The sequence below is a fragment of the Adiantum capillus-veneris genome, chromosome 20 (genome assembly GCF_014529385.1).
Source record: "Adiantum capillus-veneris isolate H3 chromosome 20, ASM1452938v2, whole genome shotgun sequence".
NCBI lineage: Eukaryota > Viridiplantae > Streptophyta > Polypodiopsida > Polypodiales > Pteridaceae > Adiantum > Adiantum capillus-veneris.
This window is the reverse complement of record NC_140950.1, coordinates 139,082,609-139,093,580: the sequence shown is the minus strand read 5'-3', so window position 1 is coordinate 139,093,580 and position 10,972 is coordinate 139,082,609. Positions and strand designations below refer to the sequence as shown.

Sequence of the window (10,972 nt, the reverse complement as noted above, 5' to 3'; positions counted from 1 at the left end):
CAAATATGTAGAAAAGTTTTGGGACCTACAACTCAAACCCACTATCTTAAAAAAGTTGGATTTTAGAGAGCAAAGAAAAAATTTTATGCGGGCTTAACTGAAGAAATGGCAGAGTATGTCAACTCCCAAAGGCCACACACCATATCGGTGGTTATACACCATACTATGGTGGCTTCTCAAATCAGTTTCCAAACATGGGCTAAAAGAAAAAATATGCCCACGGAAAACAAGGGTTCCAATGAGCTTAAGGGGAAGGACAATGTTCAAAAGTCTCCTTACGGCAATTCCAACAAAGCTAAGGAGAAGGGATTTTACAAAGGTAAAAACAAACTCTCTCCTGAAGAGCTTGAACATTATCTCAAGGATAACCGCTATTCCAAGTGCGGTGACGAGCAAGGGCATGGGTACTGTGTTTCTCCTCAAAAGAACACCTGCCATGAGCCTCCTAAAGCTACCTTGGTTGAAATCCAAGAGGAGGAAACTCACCACAAAGGATTTCCTCTATGCCATGCTTGGGGAAAGGTAAGAGAACGTGATGCTTTTATTCTCTTTGACCTTGGTTCTACTCACAATTTCATATCCATAGATTTTGCCACCAAGCTAGGCATCCAAGCCTATAAGATGGGAGATGTCCTACCCGCAGATGATGCTTTCAAGGGGCAAGAAGCTTCAGTCACTCCCTTAATCGGGAAATTGAGGCTCCATGTCCAAAGCTATGTGGACAAAGAGGGCTTCTTTATCTCTCCTCTTAAGCATGAGGATGTAATCCTAGGGGCACCATGGTTTGATTGCATGGCTGCCAATGTTAAATTCCCTGAAAGAAGAATCTACTTTAGGTTCAGGGAAAAAGATATCTACATAGATGCTAAGAAAATGGGTAACACCATACCCATTGTACATACGCAAGCTTTTAATAAGTCAATAAAGAGCTCTCTTTCCGTGTACATGATTTTTGTTAAAGATTCTCAAAATGAACCTAATGCTTTAACAAAAGAAAATATAAACAATCACAAGGAATCAGAGTTATCCAATTTTCAAGATGTCTTTATTGACGACATCCCTTGTGAGCTACCTCCTGAACGAGGCAATGATGACCATGCAATTGAACTTCTTCCAGGAAGTTCACCACCTAATAAACCTCCTTATAAAGTTTCTCAAGCTCAACAAGAGGAGATTATGCGGCAAGTGCATGAGTTAGTTGAGAAGGGCATGGTTAGGCCTAGCTCATCTCCATTTTGCTCACATGTGCTATTAGTGCAAAAGAAAGATGGCACATATCATATGTGTGTCGATAATAGAGCACTAAATAGGATCACTATCAAGAATAGGTTTCCCATTCCATGGACCGTAGAAGACCTATTTGATAAGCTACAAGGATCGACCTAAAAAGTGGCTACCATCAAATAAGGATAGTTGATCAAGATATTGTAAAGACCGCATTTTTGCACTACATTTGGTCTTCACGAATATATTGTCATGCCTTTTGGCTTGACCAATGCACCAACCACATTCAACCGCTTGATGGAGAAGCTATTCAAGACTCAATGAACCTTTACTGGAGTGTTCTTTGATGATATTATCATCTACTATAATTCACTGGATGAACACAAGCAACACCTCCAGGTAATATTTCAAGTTCTAAGCGAGAATAAACTTTATGTTCATCAAAAGAAAAGTGAATTTTTCTTGCAAGAGATTCAGTATTAGATCACATTATCTTGGCATCCAAATAGATCCATCAAAGTTAGAGGTAATAATAGGATGTCCTAAACCAAGGAATCTTCATGAACTAAGAAGCTTTATAGGTATGTGTGCATACTATAGACGCTTCATAGAAAATGTCTCACTAATATCAGGACCATTACATGACCTAACCAAGAAAAATATTAGGCATACATGGTCTGCCAAGGAGAACAATGCTTTCGAAAAGCTTATCTCTCAACTTGTGCTTACATTGCTGGATCTCTCAAAGCCATTTGAGGTCCAATGTGATGCTTGTGGTGATTGCCTTGGATCTGTTTTGCTCCAAGAAGGGCACGCCATAGCCTATGAAAGTCGAAGGCTCGACCCTGTTGAGCAAGATCTAGGCATATATGAAAAGGAACTCCTTGTAGTTCTACATGCCTTAGACTCATGGAAGCACTATTTATTGGGGACTCCTTTCATTCTGCGAACGGATCACCAAAGTCTTAAGTACTTCATGACGCAGACCAAGCTCTCCGACAAAAAAATGAGGTGGGAAAATTTCCTTTCACAATTTTATTTTCATATTGCTCACATTGCTGGCAAGCATAATCAATTAGCCGATGCACTCTCAAGACGGCCGAGAGTGAATGCTGTTTCCATAGCAACTCACAATGATTTATCTTCTATGATAGATGAGTATGCTATTGATCCCAATTTTAGAGATGTGATTTCAGTCCTTGCACTAGGGAAGAAAGAGGGTTACAAGATGGTTATCTTCTCTATGGCAATAGAGAAGATACTAACTCACTACGTGAGAAAGTAATGTATGAATCTCATGCTCCTTATGTGGGGCATAGAGGGATTCAGTCTACCCTAAAGGGGATTGAAACATATTTCTATTGGCCTACCACAAAAGCGAACATACAAGAGTATGTTTCTAAATTTGTGGTCACCTGTATGCCAAAAGACGAAGTTTGATAGAGGGAAGCAACCTAGATTGCTTCAACCTTTGCCAATCCCTAATTCACCATGGGAGAGCATAGCCATGGATTTTATCCTTGGATTGCCTAAGTCTATCCATGGGAATACAGGAATATGGATGATAGTGGATAAGTTCAATAAACAAGCTCATTTTATACCTATCAAAAAGACTATCAAACACCATCAAATGACAACCCTCTTCATTTCACAAATCTTCAAGTACCATGGCTTGCCAATGTCCATAGTGTCAGATAGAGATCCTAGAATGACCAATAATTTTTGGAAGGGTCTCTTTGAGAATTTAGGGACAAGGCTAAACTTCTCTTGTACCTATCACCCGCAAACAGATGGCCAAAGTGAAATAGCTAACCTAACAACTCTTGATCTATGAAAAGCCTATGTAACGGAAGTAGATCAAAGATCCCAATGGGAGAAGTACCTACCCTTATTGGAGTATTCCTACAATCACATTGTACATACTTCCACGAAGAAAGCACCTTTCGATGTAATAGAGGGAAGATAAAAAATTCCCCTGCTACTTAAGGTACACGGGAAGATCTTTGCTGTAGATGAGTATAGACAAGACCTACAAGAATCTTTCCAAAAGATTAAGGATGCTATCTCTATCTCACAGCAAAGGAAAAAGGCTATTGCTGATAAGCACAAAAGAGCCAAGCCTTTAAAGAAAATGATTGGGTCTTACTTAAATTTCCCAAGGCTCGATTAAGGCACACAACGGGCGAGAATCCTACGGGACACCAAAAGTACTATTCTAACTTAGCAAAAAGGTACTATGTTCCCTTCTAGATTCTTAGGCCAATCAATGAGATGGCCTATCAACTCAAGTTGCTCAGCCATTGGCTCATACAAAATGCTTTCATGTGAACCTGCTAAAGCCTTACAAAGGAGAGCCACCTCAAGAACCAACTATTGAAGGCCCACCGGAGATCGAGGACCAAGAAGAGGTGCTGCAACCCGAGTCCATTCTCCGACATGAAGACAAGGTACTAAGAGGCGGTAAGACTATCCAACAATACCTTATTAAGTTTAAGAATTATCCTTTTGAAGATGCTAGATGGATGCAAGGCATACAATTAAAGGATAACCTAGACCTTGTCAATGCTTACAATGCTTCCCTAGAGTAAGAAAATGTACAAATGTTAAAAAAGAACAAAGTTTTTGTCTTATAAGACTCTCTTTTTCTTTATTCTGCACAAAAATGAAGTAGTATGCATGCTTAGATCAAGTTTGTGGAGACGACGTCTCGTAAAATCCAATTAGAGCTTGACACTCTACTATGGAAGATTGAAAGGACTAATGTGCAGACATGCTTGCGGCAGCTTAGGCTCTCAAGCGCCAAATGGACTAGCCATCCATTCTGGAATGATGTCGTAGGGTAACATAGGGATCCTCTACCCGCTAGAAAAAGGACTAATGAATATGCTTTATCTTCTCTACCCCATAGTCGAGGACGACTATGATTTCAAGAGAGAGGTAATGTCATAATAACTAATATCTAATTCTCCTAAATGATTTTCTCATGTTAAACTAATCATTTAATGTGGAAAAGTGCCAGGGGAAAAAAAGCTAGAATATTGGTTAAGCTAGCAAACCGGCCAAGTTAGGGATCGAAAGGAGGGAAAATAGGGATCCAAAGGGGGGGCCATTTGCAAAAGAGCAATGTGCAACAATGGGCTTAAAAGACGCTAAGGTTCAGCCCATTAAGACTTCCAAAATGCTAACGTTCCAAATTCAAAGGTTGTGTCCAAAGGTCAAACAGTAGGAAAATTGGATGCTTTGTGTTTGCTCAAAAAGTCCTACATAGGAGGGGGCGAGCCCTAGAAGTAGGGGATGAGAGAGAAACACACACACACACACACAAGCTCTTGTACACAAAGGGAATGAGGGACACATGTCAGCTCCCTAGCCCAGATGCCCACAAGGTGTACTCAAATCCTATTGGATGGCCATGGAGGTGGACTAATGAGAATTAGACTATAGTAAATATAGTTTAATTAATTTAAAAACACTTAATAAAAGAACCAATAAGAATTAAGCTCTCTAGAAGACTATTGGACAGTCTCCCAAGGGGTCCAATGAGCATTCAGCAGCCCAATGGCTTGACTGATTCCTATTGGCCAGGAGACAAAGGGGTCCAATGAGAGTTTAATTGCATTAATTAATTACCTAAATCTCTCACAAAAGGGGAAAGGGGAACACATGTCAGAAGGCTATCACTTATGCTGCTCTAATTTCATTGGCTAAGCCTGGCATGAACCAATGGGGTGTCAGGATGAGCAAATAGCAAGAGGGGTCGACCAAGAGACAGAAGGGGCTGATTTTCTCAAGGAATTATTGCATACATACTCACACTAGTCCATGTGTGGACAGTAAGAAGACTCTCTCTCTCCTTCTCAAGCTTTAATGGAAAGCTTATCACCTACTCCAAGCTTGTGAGAAGGGAGGCCTACACCAACAAATCTGTGCTGCAAATCCAACCAAGAGCCAAGCTTCAATGCATGCTCATCTTCTCTACCATGCTAATTACTAAGCTAAGCTATGCTAATATGAGTGATTATGTGAGGAGATGTACATCTTTCTCGTAAGACTACTCCTTCTTCCTCTCAATCTACTCTCATACCCTGCTAGCTCTCACCATCTTCGAAGGTGTGTGAGGTCTTGGGTCTGAGACCGTGAGGGAATTGATGTTGTGTTTGATAAGTGTTTTGCTTAGTGCTTGAAGTTTCTATCTTCATTGCACTAGCTAGTATTGAAGGAACGCAAAAAAGTGTATTGTAAAATGTCTCTCTTGATGGGAGAAACCATAATACAAAGCCTTTTGGAGGGGGAACCGGCTTCATGAAAATCCGGTCCTCAATTGTTGTCAATAGCTTAATTTCTCTCTCTTTTGAAGTATTATTCATGCTATCTAGCTAGGTGTGCATCACAATGTTGCCTTCTTCTAAACATAGCCAGAGAAACACATTTTTCATCATGAACATTAGCCAAAGTTTTCTCGCTACATACAAGTTTCACTTGTGCACATTGGACATCCTTGCAACCTTTCATCTGGGGCCATCTTGGTCTGCATCGTATCCTTTCGCTTGGGGTTACTTAAGACCTGAGGGAAAAGGGTGAAGGCCTCCGAAAGAAGAGACAGGAATAAACAAGATGTTCATTGTTCTTAGAGATCCAAGCGAAAGGAAAAGAAAGTAGCATGAGGGCTTGGGAGCTATGAGCTCAATAGAGTTTTTTAGTGTCCACAACGCTTTTACTTTTGGACGATAATGTGAAAGGATATTGAGTGCCAACATTGCTGCATGGCGGGCTATTGCATGGTATCTATACATACTACCAGCGGGGATACTTAGCGCCAACAACAGAGAACAGAACAGAGGTAGCGATGGAGCTCATTGAGAGCAAAGGCTTGAAGGTGTTGGATTTAGCACTGAGAGCAATCGCTGCTTTGCTCACCTTGCTCTCGCTATCCCTTCTCCTCGCAGCTTCGCACTCTCTCCCCTCAGGCCTCTCCTTCTCCTCCTTTAGACCATACGAGTAATCTCTCTCTCTCTCTCTCTCTCTCTCACACACACACACACACACACACACACACACACACACACTGGAACATAGAGTCAAGTAGGTACATGCTCTTATCATGTTTGTATGCATGCAACAGCGCAGGTAATGGTTTAGTATCGGGGTGCTTGCCCCCCTGTAGGTATGGGTCCGCATTATTATAGTTGCAGATTGGATTGCTATGAATTAAATTAGAATTCCAAGATTTTGATCTTGAATTGCTCAGGCTATAGGCTTATACAGTTGCCTCCGTGAATCTGTTTGTGTTTACATGAATGTGAGTGTGGGTGTGTGTGTGTGTGAGAGAGAGAGAGAGAGAGAGAGAGCAATGTCTTCGGTGTGATTCCCACCCAATTAGGAGGTTTTGGATTGTGTGAGAATGCGCTTGTGCATCAGGTATCTCTTCGTGGTGAGCGCGCTGGTCTTGATTCACTCGGGCATCCAAGGGGGCGTGAGCACATGGTACTACTTGCGAAAGCGCAGCATCACCAACCATGCGTGCTACTATCCCTACTTTCGTCTCGGCAAAGACATGGTATGCCTATGCTAATATCCCTTTTCTGATCCTTTTGTTCCTGCTTTGATTCATTTTCTGAGGGTATCTCCACAAAGACAATATGGTACGCATGCTCCTTTTCCAAGGCAGCACCCACAAAAAGACCTTGCTTGATGCTTATAAATCTGGATAGACAAGAAAAAGGTCTCTTTTTTGAGATGCCCTGTAAAAGAAGGGAATGCTCACTTTGAGGGGAGCACAAGAGTATACTGTGGATCTTGATTTGAGTGGCCAAAGTGGATGAGAAAATGCATCAAAAGAAGGTGAATGAATGTAAGCAACAAACAAGATTCTCTCTAAAAAGAGCATTTTTGTATGGCATCTCTTTTTCATCCAAATAAGAGACTTTTTTTATTTATTTGTTGTGCCTTTTAAACATTCTTGAAGAACTGACTTTGTGAGACCCATAGGCACAGGAAATAAATCCTCATTCAAAAAGTAAGCTATGAAATCTAATACCATCTCCTAAGCTTATGATTATCATCTTCCAAGCTTGAAAAGTAAGGCAATAATTGGTTGCTTGCTACCAAGGCAATAGCTGATCACATGACTAGGCTATCCTGAAGATGCTTGCGGAGTGGTCAACGGTAAGACTTGAACACATAGCATTTTCTCTTATGGGATTCGAATTTAAACTGATGCCCGAGTGGTACCCATTATCCAATCCTCTAGCGTCCAGTGTAGGCAGAAGTTATAGTTCCAAAAAGGGACATAACTTTTGCCCAAATGGATCTTGGTTATATGAGCTTGAATTCAAATCCCATAAGAGAAAGATGCTTGTGGGACATGCATCGATACGTGTGAATATGTGCACGTGTCTGCGACGAGTAGGAACTTTGAACCGTGTAACAAAAGAAGGATTGGATCTTAGGTCAAGCTGTCTACTCTTGATCTCTTAACCTTAAACAGACATTTAAAGCTATGTAATTGCATTTGCATACACAAGTGTAGAGCCATCAATGATCATTTTGATGGTTTTGGAAGTAGAGTAAGAAAAAGATATTAATGTCTTTGTTCTCCTTTGTTTGGGTAATGTTCTGAATGTACTATCCCATAGGTCAGGTAACATTTTTGGCTTTCCATGAAAACATGAGCATGATAAAGAGCTTTAGTAAAATGGCGCTAATTGCATGTATTTGCAGGTGTGCGCGCTACTTTTGTTGTCAGCAAGCTCAGCGGTTTTAGGAGCCACCACACTCAACTCCTATCTCAGTGGAAGCAAGTATATTCAGCAAGCAAATGGAGCAGCTGCCCTCTCCCTCTTTGCCTTCCTTTGTGTGGCAAACTCCTCCACTATATCCTTTTACAGGCTCCCATGCCACTAGATCACCGGTAATGAGCTCGATGCTAGCCATATCAACGTTACTCCACCTGAAATCCTTGATTTTTTTATTCCCTCTTAACATTCTTGGGACACTTGTGTACAAAGCAACTTTCATTTTGACAGACCAAAGTTATTGCTTTTTTGTTTTCAATGAGGAGTCTTTTTCGACAAATTATGTTTGCTGTCTCGGCTATTTGAGCTTCAATTCTAATCCCAGTGAAAATTACCGAATGGTATCGGGAGGGACTAGCGTGAGTTCAATATTACAAGTGGGCCACATACTCAGCAAGAGGCTCAAAAACTTCACAAGTGCCTATGTGCACCTATGTTTAACTACATGCTATCATGTGATCGAGGGGTGTGTGGCCTCTTTAAGTTTCTTCTTTCTGGCCGTTGTAGCAACTCATCCACATATGTGATGGGACACCTTATTTTGGCCATAGCTAGCTGAGATGCTACCTTCATACAACACCACAATTAGCATAACCGTCCATTCCTGCATGACTCTCGCACCATATTGTGCATACATGTCCCTATCCACATAGCATGACTAACATGTGTGTCGGGAGCTTGCTATGCATTCCTCGTACACCCCTTTGTCCCTGACCTTCCCCTGCAGGGAATCAACCCTTGCTTCATACACAAGAGGATTTAGAAATTTTCTCATGTAGGAAAACACTCTTTTTCAGTGTTTTTCATACAATGCATAACATCATGAGATTCTGCTCGAGAGGCATTGCATAACTAGCTAGGTATGATTGGGGGCAGGGGACCACCAGCCCCCCCACCGGGCCGGCGGTCCCCTTCCCCCAATCGTACCTAGCTAGGTATATGGTGCCTCCCTCACAGAAGCTCGTGATGTTGAGGTAAGTCACAATGTGGGAATTATTGTGAGAACTTATCCAAAACTTCTTGTGATACAAACAAGAATTGGGGTACTAGGTAATGAAGCTGGGGGTGGCCAGTAGGCTTGCTAGTAGTATATAGCGAGCATCGCTAAAAAGACCACTGCCTTGTGTCAAGCAAGAGGGACTTCCTCAAGTCTAGCTTCACAACGTTTTCGACCAAGCATTGCATCAAATTTTTGTAGGTACACACAAATTGATGAAATAGTAGCAATCTAGCCATTTTCTTTTCATGAAGCTGTGGGAATCTCCACCTTCTTCATGCTGCTTTCTTTCTTTCAAAGGTAGTAGCTTGCACTTGTGCTTGTGCTACTCTGCTAGTCAACAACTAATTGGCAATCACTCGGCTGTTGCACATCTCAGGTGAAGAGAGAAGCACGAGAGACACCGGCGCATAAACACCTTGGACTCAATTCAGTCTGACGCAAAGAGCCTTTGACTATGAATATCCTCATGAACTTGTTTGCCCCTATCTGTCAGCTTCTTGCATAATACCACATGCCTTCAGGGTGATTGCACCAGCTAGGCCTACTCTGTATTCATTGAAACTCGCCTAATGTTTCATGGTGCTTCCCCTCTTGGGTATGTCCTTTAATCCATGCCCTCCCACGAGACGACATTCTGCACCTGAAGCTCACCCGTCATAGCCCAAAGTGGACAACGTTATCCTCTAGCTGAAAAAGGCCCTAGCATTTGGCATTCAAAGTTGAGCCATTGATTGAAAAAGCTTTAGAGTATCAAGGTATCTTGCAAAGATTTCAAATCAAAGTAGTGATGAATTTGATTATTTGATTGCTTTTTGGACTGCATAAGTAGTTCTTAGTAAAGGGTTGATTTTGGGTGCATCTCTAGACCATTGGATAAAGCTTGCCGGTTAGTGCCACATGGCAAGCTAATGATAATAAACTTTTTTTAAATGATTTCTTTTAGGCTCTTGTGAGAGGTTGTTGACATTTGTGTTCCTCTCCCTTTAAAGAGGAGCATTGAGTATTCTGTCAAACATTACTCTTTATGTTTTCTAAATACATTGTAATCTAAATACTTAATTGTTAATTTTTTTTTAAACATAATATTTTATTGTAATACCACATGTTATAAAATAATGTTGTCACTTTCTATTTTTCTCTCTCACAAAGAAGCCTCTTATTATTATGAAATTCTTTTCAATAGCCTTATGTAGAACATAGTAAACTTTCACCTTGTCGTTTTTCTTTTTCTCCAAAGCCTTGCCTCCACACTATCTCGCACAGGCATGCTCAAATGGGATCGATGGCTGAGGTGATCTGGATCGTCAGATGCGCATTTGGTAAATTCGAGGCGTTTGGTAAATTCAGGGAGAAAAGTAAATTTGGGCAAGCTTGTAAATTCAGGTCGATCCGCACCCCACGTCTTGAATCCTCGACCTCCCCACCACGAGCCATGTGCACGAGTCACTACGTCCTCATGCGTAGTTCAAATATAGGGGATTCGAGTATGTCATATTGTAAATGTGGGCTGATTAGTAAATTCGGGGCAAATTGATAAATTTGGGACAACCTGACATCTGACAGCCCATGATTGATGCGCCTCGTCTTTTCCTCCTCCACCATTGATCCCATTTGACCATGCCGTGTGATATAGTGATGAGGAAAGCCTTGGCACTAAGTAACACCTATATTTAATGCGGGGGGGGGGGGTAAATGGGATCGATAATTGGGGTTGGTGAGCGGATCTCAAGACGCACTAAACATGGCCACGCAAAAAACGAGACATACTAAACTTGACAAGCGAAAAAAACGAGGCGATCGTCGAGATTTGAACCTGTGACCTCACAGTCCAGGTTTCGGGTCGCATAAGCTAACCACCTCACCCACGCACATCGTGTATCCACAAACGCTTTTACGACGTTATATTGTAAGTTGATATGCATGGCTCATATGTCCAGGTTTAGTTTTTGATTTG

The 10,972-nt window shown here is 41.5% G+C and overlaps 1 protein-coding gene across 2 annotated transcripts; it reads left to right on the top strand.

Moving 5' to 3' along the window:
- Positions 1–5,700: 5,700 nt before the first annotated feature.
- LOC147433304 (CASP-like protein 4A3) lies at positions 5,701–9,790 on the top strand. 2 transcript variants are annotated; one of them, XM_086491744.1, is made up of 4 exons: positions 5,701–6,222; positions 6,643–6,781; positions 7,945–8,134; positions 9,395–9,790. In XM_086491744.1, the coding sequence occupies exons 1-3, from the start codon at positions 6,071–6,073 to the stop codon at positions 8,125–8,127; spliced, it is 474 nt and encodes a 157-aa protein (XP_086347870.1). In that variant the 5' UTR covers positions 5,701–6,070; the 3' UTR covers positions 8,128–8,134; positions 9,395–9,790. The 2 variants fall into 2 exon arrangements, with proteins under 2 accessions (XP_086347870.1, XP_086347869.1); XM_086491743.1 differs by lacking the exon at positions 9,395–9,790 and having other exon boundaries at positions 5,707–6,222; positions 7,945–8,298.
- Positions 9,791–10,972: the final 1,182 nt, after the last annotated feature.